This window comes from Phalangium opilio, unplaced genomic scaffold, assembly GCF_054372755.1.
Source record: "Phalangium opilio isolate 3A_F unplaced genomic scaffold, DU_Popi_V2 ptg000031l_1, whole genome shotgun sequence".
In the NCBI taxonomy this organism is placed as follows: Eukaryota; Metazoa; Arthropoda; class Arachnida; order Opiliones; family Phalangiidae; genus Phalangium; species Phalangium opilio.
In genome coordinates this window covers 2,202,430-2,226,540 of record NW_028324158.1, presented here as the reverse complement: position 1 = coordinate 2,226,540, position 24,111 = coordinate 2,202,430, and the positions used below count along the sequence as shown (strand labels likewise).

The 24,111-nt window shown below is 35.4% G+C and overlaps 2 protein-coding genes and 1 long non-coding RNA gene across 4 annotated transcripts; 1 reads left to right on the top strand and 2 right to left on the bottom strand.

Moving 5' to 3' along the window:
- Positions 1-6,864: 6,864 nt before the first annotated feature.
- On the bottom strand, positions 6,865-9,072 carry LOC149687482 (uncharacterized). Its single transcript, XM_089870455.1, has 2 exons — positions 8,120-9,072; positions 6,865-8,031 (listed from the first exon to the last, which is right to left on the bottom strand). Exons 1-2 carry the CDS (start codon positions 9,070-9,072, stop codon positions 7,047-7,049), a joined length of 1,938 nt encoding a protein of 645 aa, XP_089726581.1. The 3' UTR covers positions 6,865-7,046.
- A 120-nt stretch (positions 9,073-9,192) lies between these two features.
- Positions 9,193-12,512, bottom strand: LOC149687481 (uncharacterized). The gene is made up of 3 exons (XR_016383854.1): positions 11,998-12,512; positions 9,989-11,926; positions 9,193-9,915 (listed from the first exon to the last, which is right to left on the bottom strand). It is a non-coding gene; the product is annotated as an uncharacterized LOC149687481 (long non-coding RNA).
- A 237-nt stretch (positions 12,513-12,749) lies between these two features.
- On the top strand, positions 12,750-18,723 carry LOC149687480 (putative glutamate receptor). Of its 2 annotated transcripts, none has more exons than XM_089869567.1 (9): positions 12,750-13,127; positions 13,249-14,046; positions 14,192-14,283; positions 14,346-14,433; positions 14,775-14,927; positions 15,033-15,156; positions 15,215-15,432; positions 16,355-16,653; positions 16,708-18,723. In XM_089869567.1, the coding sequence occupies exons 2-9, from the start codon at positions 13,999-14,001 to the stop codon at positions 16,934-16,936; spliced, it is 1,251 nt and encodes a 416-aa protein (XP_089725693.1). In that variant the 5' UTR covers positions 12,750-13,127; positions 13,249-13,998; the 3' UTR covers positions 16,937-18,723. The 2 variants fall into 2 exon arrangements, with proteins under 2 accessions (XP_089725693.1, XP_089725692.1); XM_089869566.1 differs by having other exon boundaries at positions 13,205-14,046.
- The last annotated feature ends 5,388 nt before the right edge of the window (positions 18,724-24,111 follow it).

Genomic DNA, 24,111 nt, shown 5'->3' with positions numbered 1-24,111 from the left:
GAAAGTAGGAAAACGTTTGTTACAACGTGTGTAAAAGAAGCTTTTGTCAACCTCTTGGCACACTTGGGAATTAATCTCATTTCGCGCACTATTTTACCACCCAAATTATGGTAGAACTTGGAAGAGATTCAAAAATGAAAGTGAAAACAAGTTTCAAATCCCAAAACGAGGCTTTATGTCACGCGACCCTATATGCTAGTCTCCTTCTTATGTAAGTTGCTTCAGTGCCCAATTGGTGGACAGCTTGCGATTTCATCCTGTTTGTCCACGAAAAATCTATATAGCAAATGGAAATTTTGAAGATCCTTTCAGCGTGAAACTGCCGTGTAAACTGTACATGCTTTCCGCATTGATAGAAAGAAATACATTTGCGCGCCACAATCAACTTAACTTCTAAGTTTCAGTAAAAGTGAAAATAAGTTAGATGATCGAGTGATTTAACTAACATTAGGACGACTTGTTTAGGTTTACTCTTCGTTGCGTGGTTTTTCGTCGCTTTTTACATTAAGGGGAAATATGTTTACCGTTAATAAAAAGCAATACTTTGGCCGAGACTTTGGCGGGCGGGGGTAAAGAATGATTTCCCATGGGAAACTCTTTAATTACATTAAGCCGCGCCTCATGGATGTGTTCGAACTTGTCAGAGTGGTAATAAGCGGAAGAGGATATTCGCCGCTGCCCAACATATTAATCGCCTCCACGCAGAATGATGGCTGTTCTCTTCTGCGTCTGTGGAAAACCAGGGTCTTATAAGTAATGACTGATTATAATACTTTACTGTGTCTAGAATTTGACTTCTAAGTAATAACTAATTAAAATACTTTTCTCTGTCTAGAATAAGATGAATTTTAAGTAAGAATAATTTCATTTCTGTGTATGAAATTTGGTGTTTAAGAAATAAGTGATTGTAATACTTTTTCTGTATATAAATGTAACTTTTAAATAATAACTGATTATATTATTTTTCTATGTCTAGAATATGACTTTTAAGTACTAACCGATTGTGATACTTTTATCTATCTAGAATGGAATGAATTTTACATAAGAACTGATTATAATACTTTTCTGTATCAAATAGGTGACTTTTACGTAAAAACTGATTTTATAATTTTTCTGTATCTAGAATGGGATTTCCAAGTTATAGCTGGTTATAATAGTTTTATGTATCTGGAATTTTATTTAATAAGTGTAAGCTGATTATATTACTTTTCTGTATCTATAGTTTTTTAGTTTTAGTAATATTTCTGTATCTGAAGTGTTATTTCTAAGTAATAAATTTTTTATAATACTTTATATAAAATGTGACTATCAAGTAGTAACAGACTATATTAAATTTCTGTATCTAAAATGTGACTTTTAAGTAATGAATTGATTGTAAAACGTTTCAGTACATAAAATGTGGCTTTTAAGTAATAACTTATTATATCACCTTACTGTTTCTTGAATTCAACGTTTATGTAATAATTGATTATTATACTTTTCTGTATCTTGAATTTAACTTTTTAAGTAATAATTGATCATTATACTTTTCTGTATCTAGAATTCAACTTTTATGTAATAATTGATAATTATACTTTTCTGTATCTAGCAATTGACTTTTTAACTAATAACTGATAATAATACTTTTAAGAAATAACTGATTATAATGCTTTTCTTTATCTTAAATGCTAATTTTAAGTAACAACTAACTAGACTGCTAAGCGTAATAATATTTTTTAATTAATCATATAAATTGAATTTATTGACCATGGTTTGACTAATTTAAGAAATTTTTTACATTTATGCACAATAAAACATGCTAAAGTTTTAAAGCGCAAGTTAGTTTAAAATTCACTATTTAATTAAAGTTTCGAACTCTGTGGTTATCTCTGAAGCATTGAACTTGATGAAATCTTGATCCATTTGGAGTTTTACATGTTTTAAAATAGTTGATGATATATATTTAAAATAATTTGAAGATAATTGCTGGATGTTTTTCTGAGAAGCTAGCGTTTAGAAGAGTCGATGAAAATCTGTGCTTTTTCATTCATATCCGTTTATTTGCTAGATTTGATATCGAATGAAATCTCGAAGCGAGCCTATTACTGACTATGAGAAAAACGTTTTTCAAAGATAATCATTTCTTCAGTTAGTATTGTAATTCTGTTTTGAGGATGATCTATGCCTTTGCACGCTTATTTTCGAAAAGTATTTTTTTTTTGTCCATGAAAGAAGCGTTTTTTATCTTTCTTTTTTGTCACTTATACAATCGTGTTATTTGTGACTACACGTATATACAATTTCAAGAAAATAGTGTCCTCGAGTCCCCTTGGAATTGAAAAATGTGTGGTGTAGTACAGACAAGACTAACGTTTTCTAGGCTGGCTGCTTGAGTACGCTAGAATTGGCAGCCGAGACTAGGGTTGGATATAGGGTCTAGTGAAGCTACGTATATAGTAGGGTTTCCCTTTTTTGTCCCTTCACTATTTCCTAGTCGTCTCGGCCTGCGTTTTCTTATTCCCTTTCGCAAGCTGCCATCAACGGTTTCCGTTTCTAGATAAAATGCCCTGGGATTTTCAGCAACTTATAAACTTCTTTTCTTATTATTTCTTATCTTTTGGTTCACGCCAGAAAACCTTGCTCGAAAGGAAGAGACCTTGGTAGACCAAACTCCGAAAAAATTCTATTTCTCCAAACCTTTGTTCTCTCAGCACTAAAAAGTCAAGCCTTAATTTTTTTCATATTTTCCTACCTTGTTTTCGTGTAACCCGGAGTTGAGAAAAATATATAAAAAAAAATGTATTTTTCGTCTTCTTTAACTTATTGTTAAGTCTTGTAGGCTTATAAAGGCACGAGGAAATCATAGAGTTCACGCGGGTAACGTTTCTCATCCCACCATGGTATTTAAAGATATTGGATAGTTTGGGTCATAACTTGAGTTATGCGCTTACTAAAGTACCCGATCACATTGAGAATTATTTCAGTAACACAGTCGAGATGGGGAAACAAGATTGCCCTGTTTCACCAGCATAATTTCCTGATAGTAACTGTAATCTTCTATATCACATTAAAGTTTCTCCACAACCGTGCAATATTATACCAACGGTACGTTCTCAAAAACAAAGGCACACCATACGCATCTTTTAAATAAGATTGGTACTTTTAAGCACTCTATGAAATGAGCTAATCTATATAACTGAGACAATTAGGCTCCTAAAACGTAATTTGATTTTTGTAGAACAGTTTCCTAACATTGCGCTTGAAGAATCTTTATCAGTTTAAAATTACTATCATAATCAATCACTCGGTTCTAAGAATCTAAGGGGGATAAAAGCTATTTGGATCTCTACCAAAGTTTATGCGAGTGTACATACGAAACGTTTGCTTGAAAAGGTCATTTTAAAATAAAAATGTTTCGGAGGTCTACTTGCATAGTTCAATTAATACCAAACCGATTGGTTAATTTACTATTTTCATCTAGAAGGACTAGCGGCAAAGGGACGCGGTATTTACCGTCAGCCACACGTCACAATATTTTTGTTACTATTCGGGCCGACATTTTAAAAGATGGCAGCAAATTTGTTCCTTAAATCCCGCCTATAAAATATGGTTAACCTGGATACTACATATTATTGTAATAGGTTGAAAAGTACGGAAGTTATTCTGCAATGAACCATTTCTACATTCATGACATCCATTTTTAAAGAAAACCGCGAATTTAAAAATAAGAATGTACCTATTTCTTAATTGTAACGCCCCTGCAAAATTTAGCATCTTAATACAGGTCGTTTATTATCAGGCAATCAGTAGAGTTTTTTGGTATACATATTAGTAAAACCAAAAGTAATATAAGAATCCTCCCTACGGGAGGAAAGTGTACAAAGGCGAATTTTTCCCGAGTCATCCTCGTACCGCGAAAGTCCGCGCGCACTTATACGGCCGTAAACAAGGCTACAAAAATAGGGCCGCGTAGAACGTAGGAATACATTCTCTGATCTCGTGATTGCGTCGGCTGCTTAGTTAGTAAATCTCACAGCATTTTAAACTTTTCCAAAGAAGTAATTCATGCAGTATTTTTAGATTTTTATGATAATCAATCATTAATAATCAGGCAGTGACTAGATTTTAGGATTTTCATAGATTTTGCATAAAATTAAGCCTTTACCTAGCTAAGTTATATGCCTAACATTATACATAATTTTAAAATGGTGTTATTATCTATCTCGAAATTTTATACTCATCATTTTCATTTTCTTGGCTTCACAACAAACTAGATTAATCAAAACGCGTCTTGGATTTAACCAAGACCTAAACAGTATCGATAAGAACAAGGTTAATTACTTGACTGAATGTCAGGCTCGGAGTTTTTATAATATAAGCCATTTGAATAATGATGACTATCATGTCATTATACATAATATGATATGCATTAATGGATTGTAACTGAAATAGACGATGAAGTTGTTTATATTCAAATATCTATAAACAAACAAAAGAAGTATATATTTATTCAATTTACTGTTACAAACAGTGATAATCGAAATACGTTATCAGTTTAATTATTGTAACTTTAGACTTGATAACAACCAATAAAATATTAACAAGGCGTATCAACAAATAAATGTCGGCGTTCATTCGTATATAGCGTTTTTTAAAGATAAAAGAAAATAATTTCGTCATATACTTTATTATCCATAAAAATCGTTGCAACCTATTACGCATCTTTTTAATACTCATAAGAATTTTTTAAACTAATAGAAATTATATATCAACAATACGTTATATTCTGAAGTAATATCCGCAGAACTCATTGACAGTTTAAAATCTTCATGTTTTTATATCCAACATTTTGGCTACTCGTTTATGGTTTCATAACTTAGTTGCGATCCATTTTCGTTTCATTATTCATTGTCATCATGTCGAATATTCCGGTATAGGTTAACGCATCGTGGCTTCCTTATACCCGCATCAATGTTTGGCATCACTTTGATATATTATGTGAAACAGTCGGTTATAAAATGAAACGTGTCACGAAATGCAAATATTGTATGAGGTAAGTTTCCGAGTAGTAAGTGTTAATGATTTTTGTTGACCTTAACTTTAACTAAAGAAATTAAGTACTAAATAACTAAACTGATTTTGCTTATTAACCTTATTTTGTTTTGTGAACTGTAAATGTATGTCATAACTCTGCACAAAAATTTAATTAGAAATGTTTAGTTCCATATTGAAATACTAGCCCTTTACAATTAACTCACTAACCCTTCAAATAAAAAGTTTTATCAATAGTCTTTTTGGGTTTCTCTTGCCCATAGTTCTATTTCACTTTCGCGTGAGTCACGCTTATGTAATAATTTTGTTTGTTAAAATCAGTTCATTAATCCGACGAATTACTGCTGATCGACGTTAGTTCGACCAACCCTTTAATTTTATTCAAAGGAATAAAGTTGACTTTTAAGTTCTTTTTCAGCCTCAAATTTTAAAGTAAACTTAGCTCTCCCACTCTTGGGCAACCCTTCGGCCAAAATCCCATTGCACTACGTGGGACAGCTATAAACTTGAATTAAATACAAGCGGGATTAGGTGTCCCTGCCCAAGCGTTCTCGGTTTAGTGGCTTTGGTCAAAATGTTTCAGAGTGTCTCAGAATTCAATGAAATACATGTGTCTATGTCCAAGCGGGGAAGCCCTCAGATGAGCGGTGCCCGTATGAGCGGATTCCATAATAACGGTCCTTATATCAGCAGTTCCCTAAATAGCGGTTTCCCGAAATGACAGTTTACCCGTTACAACAGTTGCCGATACGGCAATCAGTATTGAAATCGCTAAGTGTAATATAAAACATCTCACTGAACATAGCAAAAATGATGATTCCGCAAGTGAACCATTAGTTAAAATAAAGATTAGTTACAAATGCCGTTCCACTTATATAGGAAATACTTTATATTTGAGCGCTACTCAAAGTAGTCTCACAAATATGATATTGAGTTAAACTTAAAAAAATAGAGATTTACTTAGGTTATTGAGATATACTTTTGCTGTTAAACTTCTCTATAATATTATTTCGCTATCAGCTAGCTTATGGCTAAATGAAGCGTATCAAAAAAGTGCATAACATTTTATAGCGATCCATCCTATTCTTGCTTCTTCTATTATCTACTTGCATGGTAAATTAAGATTTCACCATGTATTTAAATGCACGCTAACCCGAGGGGCAGACCACTTAGCTAAAACCTCTACACCAGATTACAGACTTCACTGAGACTCTCGGGATTTCATTAAGACTCTCGGGACTTTACTAAGACTCTCGGGACTTTACTAAGACTCTCGGGACTTTACTAAGACTCTAGGGACTTTACTAAGACTCTCGGGACTTTACTAAGACTCTCGGGACTTCACTAAGACTCTCTGGATTTCAATAAGACTCGGGACTTTACTAAGACTCTCTGAATTTCACTAAGACTCTCTCTGGATTTCAATAACTCTCTCTGGGTTTCACTAAGACTCTATGGATTTCACCAAGACTCTCTGGATTTCGCTAAGACTCTGAATTTCACAAAGACTCTCTGAATTTCACAAAGACTCTCTGAATTTCACAAAGACTCTCTGAATTTCACAAAGACTCTGAATTTCACAAAGACTCTCTGGATTTCGCTAAGACTCTGAATTTCACAAAGACTCTCTGGATTTTACTAAGATATGGAATTTCATTTAAATTCTGTGTGGAGTTTCAATTAAAGGTAACGTTTGGTTAGTTGTTGGAGGAGAGCACACCTTATTTACGTGCCTTTGTTTAAGCCTTTCAAAGCAGATAATGACGAGTAGCCAGGACAAAAATTTATTTTATTGAGGTATTTTATTTACATGGTTTCCTTCTACGTCCCGATTTTAATTTGCTATTCGCATTTCTCGTTTCATTAGTTAAAGCGTTCAAACTAATTTGGGATATCCACAGTCGGCCATTAGCGAACTTGGATTGTTGAATTGTAAAAACGTAATACTCGATGCTATAATATCCATGTGAAATCATATCCATAGGTTGCAAAAGCCCATTTTTGTCGTAGTCATACTAGTTGCATAGTACTCCCAAGCCTTTTGAGTTTTCAGCGGGTCCCTTCACAGGGGCACTGCTTTTCGAATACTCTCGGTCCTTACCGCTTCCTTTCAGATAGCTAAACCCCAGAGTTAAACCAATTAGCAAACTATTTTCATCTTTCTTTCGAAAAGCAACCCATTCTCCAATAAAGACATCGTTTTTTTTAACTGCGGCATTAACATTAGAATTTTGAACAACAGTACCAGTATTCGTTTGACATACCGCTTGTGACACACGTTGTAGCCGATCGCTACTTAACTGATTTTCTGTAGCTCTTAAGAGCCAACAAAGTAACGTCTTACGGACAGCAATTATCCTTCCTTCATTAGTTTTCAAGGAAACAAATCTACTATCCTTGGGAAGATTAACAACATCGATCTCTTTAGAGTAATCCTTTAAATTAGAGTCGCCTGATGTTAAGATTAAACTTAAATCTTCGCCAACACTACAATCGCCATTTTCTAAAACGATATTTATGCACTGACCGTCACCATCTTCATCTTCACTAACTTCTCTGCTTTCATCCCTAATTAATGGCACAGCTGGTAGTAGGCAAATAATTTTCTGGGGAGAAAACATACCCAATGCAGCGGCATCTGCAATGGCAGACGACTGAGCTCCAAGGACCAGCCTGTCAATTTCTTTCTTGGTAGGTAATGCGTTATTCCTGGTTAAAAGTCGGTTGTTTACTTTTCTACGAGGAAAACTAAAGTTTTGTTCGCTACACTGGCTTATAATATCTAATTGAAACTGTATTCTCTTCAGTCTATGTAAAATGTCCAGTAAACTGAAGTTCACGACGGTTGAAAAAGTGCTTGTCATGGAACGAGTGGCTCGGAAGAAGCTTTCGCAGGTTTGACTGCTGAACAACCAAGGTAAGAAAAAGTCTTCGTCTTCCCTAAACTTTTCCATTAAAATAGCCAAGGCATGGGCGTTCAGTTCTAAACAAGCATAGGTGCTGTAAGTAAATAAAGTTGTCCTTGAGCGTATATTTGGAGTGTTGCAAAATCCAGGACCTCCAAATGCGCAGAAAGAAAACCACGTACCAAATTTCTTTACTCAAGAAAGGATTGAGAGATCTTTGCATTAACACAATGTATTGCGCGGCGCCTTCGGTACCAGGCAGACTTCTTAGACTATCCAGAACTCTTTGGGAGCTTATTCTCTCTACTGCTCGAAAGTTCATTTTATCCTTAGGTTGAAGATCACTCTTAGAGAGCCCATGTTGATCTTTCGGAAATGTTTCCATGAGGACGTTGAGATGTGTTAGTGAGACTAATTTCTCGCCACATGGCAAAATGTTGGAGCTTTTCAGCAGTTTGGTTCTGAATTGTGTTCCAACGTGGATAGTATCTTGAACGCAAACGATTTCTGGGTCACAGTTTTCTAGAAACCATTGCCTTTCTTTAGGGCAGCGTGATACTGGCACTGGCAGCTTAGTCGCAAATCTCATTGCTTTAAGAAGGCGGCTATCACCATCCGAAGACACACCGACCCCCTCTATGCCGTGTTCCTTGGCCCTGTTTAAAATTGTTCTCCATCTTGAAATGACGTCTGCGGCTGTAAATTTGTTGTCAGTGCCGAAAAGGCATAAGCAAAATGAGGGTGATTTTTCCTCTATCGGTTGGGCCATAATAACATACGCTAGAGATGCGGAGCTCCGATTTTTAATATGGGTTTCGATTTGTTTCGCTGATTCAGCTGGAAAAGAGAGTAACTCCGGAAATCCAGTCACGCTGTTTGTCGGTCGGACTAAACCAACTATTTGGTTGGTTTTAACATCGTACTCTATTCTTCCCGTAATGCGAGTTGCGTCCTCACTTAACCATACTTTGTTTTTAAGATTTTTTTGAACTAGAAAGGTTTTAAGCTCGCTCATTCGAAGTTTACCCTCGATGATATTGGGCCCTTTTTCATTAAGACACCTTTGAATTGTAGTAACCGTTGGCAAATCTAGATTAGCCTGTAAGGTCTCGTAAAGCAGTCGTCCTCCAATCATGAAAAGATACGCGCAGAATAGTTTTATAGTTTCATCGTACCGTTTTCCTTCTTTACTTCTTTTGCTATTTTCATCGGCATTTTTAATTATACCTACCAAAAAAATATTTAACTTTGAACTACAGTTATCCGGCCGGGTTTCACATTCGTCTTGGTCGCGGTTCAAGAGCTTCATGAAGCAGTGGTTCAGTTCGTGGTTTTTCTTTATCAAGTTTTGAATGGCGTTTAATACATCAAAATAATCTGTGATTGGTGGTTGATTAGGATCATGGATTTCTAGTTTTCGTCGTGCTCGTTCCGATCTGCTGTATTTAAATTGTTTCCACTTTCCTTTTGGGACCTTTGGCGAATTACCGATGGGGTCAGGGGCATGGTCGATCCCTTCACCATGCCATTTAATTCTTCCCCCGAAGCTTTTACATTGCTTCTCTTGGCCGGATGTGCACTGTTCTCGCTGCACGAATCAGAACTGTGCTCGGAAATCCCTTCATTGTGTCTCTTAAGAGTATTTATTCTGGAACTGTCGCACGAGCTCTGGTCTGTTGTGAAGTTTTCTGAAGTGTCTTCTGCATTCGAATTGGATAAATTGTTGTATAATTTCTTCTTATCAGATGAGGAAAATGAGCAAAGATAGTATTTTTCTGGGTTTGGTTGTTGTTGACCTGACTAAAATTTGCTTTCTTGAGGTGAAATTTAATGTGCCTTGTGTAATTCGAAGTAATCCACCTCACACATCCATTCTTGCTAGTTGATGTTGAAATTTTGATACCAATGTCGCAGACAGGGCAAGTAACAGCTCCAACTCCATTACTTGGTGTGAGTTCCATTATTGAGAAATGAAATTCTGAAAAAAGTGCAACATTTTGAGGGTCGGTTAATAAACAGTTTTTTACAGCACTACACAGTAAGGTTTTAACCTTTTCTTCGAATTTTGAATGAGACATGTCATTTTGGTTCTTTGGTTCATCTCCTTCTGAATTGACCTCTACCCCATTTTTTTTTGACGTAGCTGTGCAATATTGTTTTTGGATTTTTCCATAGGTTTGCGATGGGCGTTACTATTTTGGCCTAACAGATGGAATTTACCAAAATAGTTTTCTTGTTTATCTTCGACATATTTCTTTATACAATCAAGAAGACGCTTATGACCTGGCTGGATCCTGAAACTCTCAGGCCTTACAGAAAACATGCCATAATGATCTTCAAGCTTAGCATTCGGACCTAAAAAATGCTTCCTTTTGTCCCGGCCAAAGGCTTCCATGTCTTCTATATCTTTTGACGACATATTTCTTATCGAATAAGGGTTGTCGAACCCCGTCATCTTTATCAAATTGTTTAAATAAATGGGAACGTCAACACCCATATCGCACCTAATTATTTCCCAAAACCTATCGTCCATGTTTTGCCGATTTATTCCAGTCTGAAATTAATGATATTTATTCAGGACGGGATGTATAAATAGTTCTTGTCAATTTCCTTATGAGAACGAAAGAACAGATCAAATCCCAGATGAAGTTTTCTGACAAAAAAATTATTTTATAACGATTAATCCCAGATGAAGAAGTTTTTTGACAAAATAATTATTTGATAACGATTTAATTTTACCACGAATTTCATAAATTACGATTTAAATTTAAATCGTTATTTGGTATTATTTAAAGGCTTATTTATCACGATAAGGCTTATTAATCACGTTTCGAACATGTTAATCACGATAAGGCTTATTAATCACATTTCCAACTTGTTAATCACGAAAAGACTTATTTAACTATAGCTTGGCATCTATCCATTATCCGCGTTGTTTTATCTTCATCCAAACTCGAGAATTATCCACAAAAGTTTTATGTTAAATCGCATTGTATCCACAACTTTTATCTGTAAATATCAGTTAATCACTAATATTCGGGTAACGGATGGATAATGCCAAGCTCTATATTCGAACTTATTAATCATGATAAGGCTCCGCTTATTAATCACGTTTCCAAATTCTTGAACAAGTTTCGAAATTGACATAAACCAAATTTAATTTGAATCGGTCCATCATAATAATCACGATTTAGTGCTAATATTTAATTGCTTTAATTGCGAATACACTCGCGAATGCATCGCTAAAAGAACCAGACACTCTTCGCGAAACATATCATAGGTGGTATTTATAAATTCACCTGTTTAACAGCACTTAAGTTTCTTTCTTATTCAGTCGGCATGATGTAAGAATCTCAGTAAGAATTCCTGTAACATTTACCGTATGTTTAAACCATGCTTAAACTGAGTTTAATTCTGCGTTTTGCTCTCGATTTGCGCCTAAAAGTTAATATTTTCAATGGTAACTAAAGAGAGTGCCACCCCATGTTATTTCCCCGTTTAGCTTCATACGGTAGAAGGTGAGGGATTGCTTTTAGTCTATGAAGTGGGCTCTCGGGGGTGGGACACGTGGCTCCAATAGTTCCCCGAAAAAAAATCCCTTTTTGACGTCATCAGTTCAAAATTCGCTGCTTTTTCCTTGGTGGTATGAAACTGCCAGGCCGATAATGTTGGGACTTCACGCGGACTTCAGGAGACTACACGAGATAATTGAGACTTCGCTCTATACGTATAAGATTTGAAACGGATTTCAGAGAAGTCTCTCAATAATTTCACGGACTTCAACAGACTTCAAGGTAATTTTGCGGACTTCACATGAGAATATAAATATCCGTTAAGTTTTCAGACTTCACCCAAAAAAATCATATTTCAAAAGACTTCAGCTGATTTTAAAGACTTTTTTGGGATTTCATTTCGGTCTCCAAATATTTTGTACACCAGACTACAGGAGTGGATAGCCCCTCGGGTAAACCGGTGTTGCATACTTCAATCTATATCGACAAATGGTAGAGAATTTAACCTACTACCATAAATATATTGAAAGAGAACTTGAAAATTGTACTTAGATTTTAAATTTCAGATCTGGATCCTTACATCAAGGAAGGTTAACGGGTTGTAGAAAGTCCTATCCTCAAACTGTCTTCATGTTTTATACTGTATCGTCACGTGACCTCCTTCTATGGTATGATTGGATTCTAACCGCGCCAACATGGCGTTCTTTTAAGATATGATAGGCTTAACGCGATTTTCTTCCATGTAGAGTCAACATGGCGTTAAAAACCCCGGCCATGACAAGGCTTGCGATACGTTCAGTTTTCAACTTCAATATCGGAGAAAGTATGTGTTCGTATTTACACTTTATTTGCATTCTAAAACGTTGTAGGTTACGAAATTCGTGGTTTCTCCTGTCCTCGTGAGGAATCAGGTACACTGTCGTATCTGAAATATGTACTCTCTTTTTACCGTCTACTTTTATGCTTCCCGCTTACTTCGTTAATAATAAAAGGGATTTCATACGCTATGTCATCTAGTCATATACCTAACCTCCCGAACACGTGACGTGGGTTTCAACCACCATAATCACATGCATTTACTTTAACTCGCCCCAAAATCGTAGTATATAAGGAAGTCAAATCATATATTATAATAACAAGATAAAATCCCTATCAGTGGATCCCTTATCATTGAGACCATTCATTTAATTTTTCTTCGAAAAATATGATAAGACACGCCAACAGGGATAGATAACCTTATCTTGAGTGGCCATCATGAGATTGCACGCCAATTTTCCCCACCAGTCAACGCCAAGTCTGACATCACGACTTTCACGCCAATTTCTCACGCCAGCCCATGGCAATGGGCCAGAAGTGACAATTGAATACTACTTTTATTTACCTGAACTACTTTAATAGACGAAAATTCAACCTGATAACGAAGTTTTTTACTATGGGTGTTATAGTTAAATATAAAATCCAAATAAAGTTGTTCAAGCTCGAATGAAATAACAAAGTAATAATTATGCGTTGCGTTACTTTCGTCTGCTATAAGCACGCACAAACCAAGGCCCTTCTTGTTTCCAAGGAGAACTTAAATGGAGAAATAGGTTTAAGCGCGCTATCAGGTTATGCTGACATCTGACAAAAAATTGTGAATGACCCATACTTAGACTTCAATTATTAAAAAACATAACAGGTAAGTTTCTCATTCAAAAAATGTTTGTTAATTTAAAAGTATTCCAAAAACTAACTTCGCTGTAATTTTTCAATAAGGCTTGTCTCATTTCAAATTTATGTTTTTTCTATGGGACGCTAAGCCTAAAAAGCTTATTTTTTGGTTTAACATTACAACTGGTGTCAAGTCATAATTACAAAGGCCTACCGGCCCTGAAGAATAAAACTGATGTTCAACTTCTACTTGTGGGGGCTCAATTGAGAAACATCCCAAAAAATACTCAAGACTGTGATAACATATTTCACTATCTTATGGATTTATTTTCTCTCACAACGCTGCACGGACTAGAATGAAAAATTGAGAAAAATTTACGAATATTAGGCCGCGAGCATTTAAAACCAATATGTTACAATCGTCAAAAACAAATGAGAATAAAAACTGGTTGCTTAGCAATGAGTGGTTCGAGTTTCAAAAACAGTCGACAAGTCATCGATCCCGAAGTATGTTTTTCCTCCAAAGAAAAAGAGAGCCATTATCCCTGCTCTAATTCCTTCGTAGCTTAGGAAAACCACTTAGACTTTCATGGTTCAACGGGTTACAATATTCACTCATGCCACAAATTAAAACTAACATACCTGAGCTAAAGCTCGGAAAACGAGTTCAAACGCGCAAAGGATTTTATTAAGATTTCCTTCAAATTATTTATTTGGCTGCTCACATTGTACGAGGCACAATCCCTAAATTCTACACGCAATATGAATACTGTGTGGTTGCTATGTTAAAATACGGCGCAACTTGAGAAGGAATGAAATTACCTGAATAAGTTCATTCTTCTGCAATTGTTCCTTATACGAGACTGCGTCGACTACAATTGGGAAATTAAAAAGTAATAATGATGAACGACGAAACAGCAAAATACTATAGAGCACCCTTTGGTAAAGTAAGTAAAAACATTTCAAAATTCAATGTTGTTCAAAGATATTGTTACTAGTCAAGGACTTCTTTGAACTAAGATAATTAACTAGATTAGTTTCAGCCTTTGCCCTTCATACACTACAGCTGAGTACATTAACTTTTTTTACCAGTTCCCACCATATTTGATTTTAAATGACCGAGGAGAGAAATCTGGTTACATGATCAAATTTCTGCATGTTTTGCAAATGTTTCACAATTTTAAGTAATTAGTGGTCTGCGTTTATGATATTCATAGTAGCCAGAATCATGGAAATGTTTTTTTAGCGTTACACTTATCCCGAATGTTGAAAAGTTTGCGGGATCGAAAGTTAATAATTCGTGGAATGGGCTACTAGGAATGCTCCAGAGAAATGTATAATTCCAAATAAATTCTGAACATAGAATTCATTCTCGATAATAAGAATATGTTAACAAGGTTTAATCTTCTTTGTAGCGAAATTATACGGTTTTGTGTTAAGCCTTATATAGTGTAAATAGCATACTATGTTATTTTGTGGTTTAATTATTGTGAGTATGATTAAGGCGTGCTGATTCGAAAATAATTTCGCTTTGAGTCTTATACCGAGGTTAAATGCCACGTAACATGGAAGGATTCGTTTAGAATCCAAGTCTTGCCATATTCTTATAGTAATACGAGTTCATGCTTGGTCAATTTTATTCATTAATAATTGAGTAAATGTTTCCAATAAACAGGAGGGAGATTTTTCACTTATCCCGTTGGTATTAACCACAGATCGTTTCAATTCCTTTGTAACTTCGCACCCCTTTCTGAGTTCGAAAACCCAAATATTATTCGGAACAAACCAATCAAATGAAAACAATATTTTCTCTGTTGTCAATAAATGGGTAACTTTTCTTTCCCAATTTCCACAATTAAATTGTAACCAAATACGTAAAGCTTCACTTTCATTAAGTTTACAAGTTTTAGGCGTTGATATAAATTGAATTTAGATAATTGTGGGGTGTGTTGGTGTCGTTCTGATTATTTACATGACGGGTAAACTAAACTCTCAATATGGCAAAGTGAAATCCGAACTGCCCTTCATGTTTTTGCTGCAATGCCTTCTGGGAACGAGTAAGAAGTAATAAGGTAACACTGTACATTTCAAAACTAAAATTAATTTCAATCTCAGGTCCTCAAAGTTTAAAATGTAACGGGGTCGCTCGTTTTCTTTCGGTCTCGTGGAGTCTGGTGTCTTTCGTTCTGTTGGTTTTCGTATCTTCGGAAATGACGTCGCAGTATTCGAGCATATCTGAAGCACTTCCCTTCGACACCATCGACGATGTATTTCACTTTCCCAGCGCGAAGCCCTTGTTGTCGAAAAACACGGCATTTACTAGTTTCATTCAGGTCAGGTTAATACAAGATTTCCGTGTTACTTTCTTATTCGGTAAATAAAAGTCCTTCGCAGGGTGACTACGTCACAGCCTTGCAGCCTTGCATTAATTATAGGAAAATAGGATTTACAATTGCTTTATAGAAAATTATAGGAGATGTTTAATTAAAAAAAACAGGAAAATATGGGAAAATTTCCATGGAAAAAATAGCAAAATATAGGGTGCAAATGCTTTGCAAGTAATAAGACATGATTTACAAACCGATAGTTCATAAGATATGTTCCATAAGTTTATCACTGGTTACTGAGAGCTTGACATAAGGTGGCGTAGGTGAAACGGCATAGATTCTCGTAAAGCGACGCCTGGTGAGGCGCTGTCAAAAGCTTAGTTCGGACTAAACAGGAAGATTGACTAGAAAACGGTGTGTAGTCAATTCTCCCGTCGTTTTTGAACTAGCTCTCATTAAGTCACTAGCATTTCGAAATATCGGAAGCGTCATACTTATGCAACATATCTCAAAAAAATTCTGTTATAACTTTAAAACGTCACAGGATCCGTGACAAATATTTTAGAGGACTTCATAGCTTTAGCTACATACCTCATGGAATACTAAAATAAAACTAAAAACACGATCGGAAAATCTGAATCACAGAAGCGTTAACTAGTATTGTAAACCCATGGTCGCTGACTGTTAGTAGATAATGGAAAACGGCATTACTGTCTGTCAAATTGTTTGAGTGAAATGTAATAAAACCAACAGTGATAGCGCACAAAATATTTAAAATAATAAAAGGAAAAAATAGGAATATTATCGATATTATAGGAACTCAAAGGAAGAAATTGAAAAAACTATAAAATATAGGAAACGTGGTTTCGTTGTGGTTATCTCTTGTTTAAAAAATCTTTTTTTTTTAATTCTTTTATTGTCGATTTAGAAAAATGCACTACATAACACGGCATATGCTGAAGTGGTAAAACGAGCAGATGCCAATCCAGATTTCTGTTACCAGACATATGGCCCTTTAATGGAAAACGATGACATTCACTCAGGAATTGAAAATCGAGAAATATTTATCGTTTCTACAGAAATTCTTCACTGGAATATTATCAAGACACGGTACGCAAAGACTGGAAGTTGCAAAATGAAACTTAGCCAGCCTTTAACGATAACGTATGGGGTGTTGTGTTTCAAGAAAAACATTTCTGAAACGCTTTTCAAGACCATCAACAAGAGGTTAGTGTCTTCCTCGAAGTTTTAGATTTTTGGTTTAAAGACCATATTTGCCAGATTGCGCCAACTGACCGAGGGCGATTGCTTCGAGGATCTGAACCCGTCTCTGAAAAACGAATTGCATCCCTGTCAGAGAACAGAAACCCCTGATGCGTTCGTCGTCATCAACGTCTCCGCTTTTATGGTCATTTTCCGCGTCTGTCTCTTCGGATTCTCCGCATCCATCGTCACTCTCGTTCTCGAAATATACGTTCACATGTTGAAAGTTATCATGGTAGCACCATAGCTTATGCGTGTAAGTCCTTTAGAACGATATTACTCCATAAATAGAAAATATAAGAAAAAGAACAGTGTCTACAAAACCATACGCATCACCCACAGAATCCCTTATTAACCATTCTCCTGTTTACTGAGTATTTTCAACTAGGCCAATAGTTGGTTTGATCATAGCATCAACTATTGCGTTTACAACAAAAAAAGACAGTTTTTCGTCGCATAATTAGTGTTTCTATCGCGAGTCACTTAGCTAGACCATTGTATCAATAAAATTTGATATTTAATGGTATCGACACGCTACAATAATCATTGTTGCTGGAAATTAAAAGTAAAACTAACAAGCGATAGTTCGGAAAGTTCAAGCTCGGAAAGAGTTTTCTCAAGCAGTGTTCAAAGTTCTCTGCCTTGCTGAATATTGCGGGTCTTGTCTTTCAAATGTTTGATTTTCGAGAAAATAACTAAGGCATATTTTATTGCAAACTAAGTAGTATTGAGTCTTATAGGGATATGAACTGTTTTTAACATGGGAAGATTATTTTAGAATCCGAGTCTTACCATATTCTTACAGTAATAGGACTTAGATCTTTGTCAACTTCTTTAAATAATAATTGAGAAAACGTTATGAATACACTGGAGGAAAATTATTTCTTACACCATTCACCTTAACCACTGATCCTTTGAATTCCTTTGCACGTTGCCCCCATTTTTGTCTTCGAGACTCCAAATACTATTCGGAACAGACCAATCAAATGAAAACATTATTTTCTCTGTTGTAAATAAATGGGTAACTTGCCTTTCTCATTTTGCATATAAAAGCGAGATCAAAAAAAGAATAAAATTTCACTTTCTTAAGTTTATCAGTCAATATTATCAAGCTGTAGATTAAACTTAATGTTTCCCGAAAAACTTTGTTTAGTTTTGTTTTTTTACCTCTCCATTTTTAGATCCCTAGTTTTTATAGTGCAGCCCCATTGCACCCCAGTTGCAGTTCCCTCCAGCCCTTTTGTACCCCGCTTACAGGTCTTTCCTGCCCCACAGCAGCCCGCTTACAGGTCTCTCCTGCCCCATCGCAGCCCACTTACAGGTCTCTCCTGCCCCATCGCAGCCACTTACCCAATTGCACCGCGATTACAAGTCTTTTTCGCCCCATTGCAGCACTACACTGTATAAAATAATGGTTTGACACGTAACACTCACTGAGTAGGTCAGTTTTGACCAAAAAAATAACCCTGTAATATTTTATAATAAACCATATATTTTATGGGGTTTGATTTTACACCCTAAAAGTTCTTATTGGAAGCCATTTATGGTCTATATTTTTATTTTACAATTTCTTAAAATTTTAAACTCGAATGTTTGTTCATTTCGTATGCAAGTCATATATATATACATCATGATAATAACAAAATTTAAATTAATCATTAACTAGTAACAGAACACCAAAAGAAACTGGAATTTAATACTAAGATGATCAAAGTAACACATTGCAAATTAATGTTTTTTTGTTATTCCCTTAATATATTTAAACCATTCAAGGCTAGTTCCCATTTCACGTAAAACGTTATTATTCACTATGAAATGAGCGTGGTCATGTGGAATACTAGAAACTAGCCTTAACACATAAACAAGTAAAAAATGCATTCAATTATAAATCACAGACATGTTAGAATCACTTACGTTAAATTGGTTCGAGTTACTTGTATACACATATGAAATTAAATAGCTGTAAATTTTGGAAAATATATTAGATGTAAATTATGCGTTCTTGTTTTCTTATTTAACACTTGCTATTAATATCTTTAGGGACCGTCCATAAGCTACGTCACACTCTTATGGCGAGGAGGGGGTTTGCAAATTTGTGCCGGTCCGTGACGAGCGGGAGGGTGGGGTCCTTCGATGCGTGAAGTCACATTTAAAACTAATTTTATTACGAAGTCAGTAAGAATTCGATTGACCCTTTTGTTATAGAAGAAAAAACACAACGTTTCCAAGTCCACCGTGAGAATGACCTCTACAATAATTTAACAAAATATTTATTCCATCATCGCTTAAATAGTAGAAACTGTAAGCTATGATCACATACTTACTCGTACGTGATGCAAATTTAAACAGCGCATTTAAAATAAAGAGATCCTTTCACTGCAGAACTAGCTACACGTACGCGTAAGGACTGCTAAATGTAGTGTCAGCTTAAATTCTCAAATGTGACAGTGTGACTGTTTATTCGCAACTAGCATTATAGGCCAGGACAGATAGGCTAAAAAAGGGCTTGACCTAGAACATTTGAACATAAAGATGAAAATTGGTACATGTGTTGTTTTTGACCCAACAAAAAATATACTAAAAGTCCCCTGCTATAGAGCGCGACCTTTCACCGCCATCTTGGAAGATGGCCGCCCGGAATGCCATCTACAATGTATTCCACATTCTTCTTCAAAAATTATGAAAATTGGTGCATATCATAATTGGAGCCACATGAACATCATAGTAAAATTATATAAAAACGTCTTGGTTTGGACCAAGGCCGAAAAGACAAACGATATGTGTGAGGTTTATCAATTGACTGAAGTTTCAGATATTGAAATTTTTTTATAGTTATTTTTATCCACTCAATCCTTAATCAATATTTAATTCAATCAACTGATTTTACTGTTAATCGATCTAGTCCCTCTAAATTAATTGAAAAAATTACATATCTACGCCTTTTCAAGAACAATTCCATTTTCCGAAAACATTTTACCATGAAATTAATTGTTCTTGAAAAAGCGTAGATATGTAATTTTTTCAATTAATTTAGAGGGACTAGATCGATTAACAGTAAAATCAGTTTATTGAATTAAATATTTATTAAGGATTGAGTGGATAAAAATAACTAGAAAAAAACTTCAATATCTGAAACTTCAGTCAATTGATAAACCTCACACATATCGTTTGTTTTTTCGGCCTTGGTCCAAACCAAGACGTTTTTATATAATATCTGTCACTTCAGTCTTAATGTAATTAAATTTTGAATAATTATGTTTGCTTTACCGTCATACATTTGCACTCTAAAATATAATGGTGCATTCAAACACCATATATGCTGTTTTTTCCAGTGCCAAAAAAGACATAATTTAGGGTGTACTTTAACCCCATTTCTATGATCAATTCACGCCATTTACTAATATTATTTGCAAGTATTCTGGAAATATTAGGCATTTATGCACCGCTTACAGTGGCTCTTAACATCTTTTTTAAACAATCTGTTGAACTTCTAATATTACTTAGATTAATGGTTTTAAAAGTAGGGAAAAAGTACGCTACCTATATCACATTATTAAACCAAGTGAAGTGAAATAATTGTTAAATATTTATTATGACCACTACACCACAGACACGTGGTAAGTCTAAGTTTTCCAAGAGATCTAACTAATTATTATGTCCAATCACGATGGTTAAAACATGAATCTACCAGGGCTTGAACCTGGGACCTTCCGCGTGTTAAGCGGACGTGATAACCACTGCACCATAGATACGTGTTAGCACTGAGTTTTCCAAGAGATCTAGCTAATTATTATGTCCAATCACGATGGTCAAAGCCGTACTTCTGTAATTAACTAAAATTAACATACTTAGACTTAATTGTTTTGATCAAACTGGCTGATAGCACACCCTGAATACTTAATTGTTAATTTAAGACAATTCCGAAAAGTATCTTCGCTGTAGTTTTTAAGTTATCGGTGGGGAAAAATCACGAAAAACCCCATGTTAATCTCCATAGGAAATTTAACAAAAGCATGTGAATTTTACTTTAACGTTACAAAACGGTATTAAGTCATATCTACAAGGGCCTACCGGCCCTGTAGAATTGTCGTTTCGAAATCTTAGCAGGCTACACTAGATTGAAGCGCTTTTTCCTCTTTCCCTTTCCAACGACCATATCAAAGGACTAAGATTTACCGTTCCTTGTCCATGCGCAATAGTGTCTGAATATGGTATTTTTCGGTTCGAGGATGTCTCGCGTGTTTTAACGTTACGCCTTTGGCGTCTTGCATACTTCCCTCCCGTAGGGAGGTTTATTATATTACTTCTGGTAAAACCATTAGTTTATAAGATATGTTCCATAAGTATGACACTACCTTCGTCACTTCATGACAAGATCTCAGTAACCAGTGACAAACTTATGGAACATATCTTATGAACTTATTGTAAAACACAGTTGGGCCATGGAGGAAACCGGGAGAGTCGACTTATTGCTTTTGCCTATGATAACCGATTTTCGAAACGCGACCTTGGCGCCCCATTTTTCGTACGGGGGGATATTAAGATTGGGGAAACTAGTTCCTTGCCCTCCGCACATCTAATTATGTTTTGTAAGAAAACTAGAGGCCGCTAGAAGCACTAGCTTCTGCAACGCGTCTGCCATGCCTCTACCGGACATTAACGGAAACTGCCAGAGTCGACATTCCTGGTTTGCTCCATGGTTGGGCCGGCTACGATAATACTGGTTCATACAGTAGGAGCCTTAGACTAAATTCACTAGCCAATCACTGCAAAATGTAGAACCGGTTAACTAGACAGGTGGGTTGTAAATTGATTAGAGAAGGAAAACTTATTTAGTGGTCGGATTAAAAGAGGTTTTGAAGACAGGTAGATTTATCAAAACAGATTAACTGCTCAATGCATATTAGTTTTTGAGCCGGCTATACGTAGCTCAGTATAATATTTGGATGTAATGTTGTTTCACTATTTTAGAGTCGGAGAAGTTTCGCGTTTAAGACACCTCTGATCCCACACTACCGTTATCGATTCTGTGAAGACTTAAAAGATTAGAAATCCGGCAATCAATGCTACTGGGTTTGGTTTAAAAGCTTTTGGTTAAACTTAAATGCCCCAGAAGTTTCCACTTAAACCAGTACATTTTTAAGGCTAGAATATGTTGCAGAAATCTGTTAATAAACTTTATTTTTGTATCAGAATGGTTAAAAAACTAGCAGAAAAATGCGATTACGTTATATTAATATCTAAATGTGCATTCGCGTAATTCTCTCAAATGTAGCAGCAAATTAATGTCCCAATATACAAAAACTTTCTGCCAATCTATTTCATACTCCATGTATAGTTTAAGCAAATACTGACATACATTTAGTATTTGGAATTATTATTTTCGGCCCATAACTTTTATAATTTTAATATAACAACTACTCAAGCAAAACGTTACACTGTCTTAACGAAATCTTCACAATGTAGTTTGTTAATAGTGGCAAAGTCGAGATTACCATAGACGCTATACTCCACGTACCACTTTGATTTTAAGACGCGACTGAGTCAAGTAGTCTCGCGATGAGAGGCACACTGTGAGTAGCCCTATTTTTCAAAGAAACTGTTCTCTACGGCACCTCGGTTACCATGGTTACCTTACCCTCTCATACTCAGTCTTGAGGAAAAATCCGCTCTTAATACAAGCCGGGATGACCGCTGGCAATTTATATTGTGCTTCAAATCAAGAGGTCCGGTGTTTGAATCTCCGTGGCGTCTTTCGTTAAAAATATATCTTTGAATTAAAACATGCAGCCTCAAAAACGAGTAGCTTGGTATAATGAAATACCAAGGATTATATCAGAGCAATATATTTTCAAGCGCAGCTATGAGCAGTAAAATACCTGTTAAGTGGTATTAGTTGCCTGTTTAGCAAATTACACCTGCTCAATTAAATTTAATTTTCTTAAGTTTTATAGTTAACGAAAAACAAAAATCCGAAGGATTCTAATGAAGTAGAAAAACTATTTATGTTTATTTGATTAAGTTTGTAAAAATATGCAAAACAAACATTAAAATATCTCACCAAAACTTTCTTGATAATTTGTAATCATTTTTCAAAGTTGTGATTTTAGCTCGCTTAGCCTAACTCCATTTGTCCAAACATTTTAAAGATGAAAATGTTACTTTTTTAAAAAAAGAACTTTTCAGGGCTAAGCAAGAGCCATTAAAAATGACACCTACTCATTGATGTTTCTGGTCAAGGATTAACCCGCTTCAACGCTCAGTAAACTGAATTTCGGTGTTATAATTGAAATTTATTTAAAAAATTGGACTAAATCGTGCTTCAAACGTGTTTCTTGTCGATATCCAACACTCTAAAGGTAAAAACATCGTTTATGGCGGTTTTAAAGCTTCTGATGTAACCTTACTCGCTAAGCCTTGGCATTCTCAAATTTCAAACTCTGAATAACAAGAACTGTATATACTTTTAATGGACGAAAAACGTTTGCTGAAATTCCTTATTTTGAGCACGACATTTATAACCTTTAATATATTAAGACCTAACTCTTGCTAAGATAAATTTCACTGATTCTTTTGCAACGCAAGCTTGGTGTTCAAAATACAAACAGCTCGCGCCTTGATTTATTTAGTGCCAATGGAAAAAAAGTGACCACTATAAAAGTCCTCAGTAGTATACTCTCTACGTGGTCTTTTCTCGTGTCAGAGAGCTACAAACAAACACGTCACAAATAACAAACATCTGCTACGTCCTTGTTATTACATAGCAAATCTCGTAGCTAAAAATATCCAAGGAGTGTCCCTTACAATACTAAGTATAATTCAACCACACCACTCATAGAGCCTTTTCTGTGTTGTATTTTTGCTTTCTTACGACAATAAACACCTGGGTTATTAGAACAGAGCAAAAAAGTAAAATTAATATATTTTTCCATTGGGCTGATCCAAGCGCTCCCGGAGTGCTCCGATGTAAAATTCGTCTTTCATTTGGAAGAACAAGCGGCTCTGAGACTGAGAAGCGTCTTCCATTTCACCAGTCGCTCCCTCCCGGTTTGCTCCCGGATTGATCCCAACCGCCCCAAAATTGAGCGTCTGATGACGTCACAGAATCGCTTTGAAAAAACTTTTGTCTTTCATTTGGAGCAATAACATCAGGTCCTCCGAGCTAGAGTGATGACGTATCAACAAAATACGAGCGCTCGAAGGCGACCCCAACAAAAAAGCTATATATTGAAGCAGAAATCTGAAGTAAAATACATTTAAATATATTTAAATACTTTACATCATACTAAACTTTATTCAAATAATTCTGGCAAAGGATACAAATCTTGACATTCCTAACAACCAAACATACGACCAGTTCCATTTCACAAAATATACTTTTAATTGTAGGAGTGATTATCATGTTTTCAAGCTTTTTGCTAT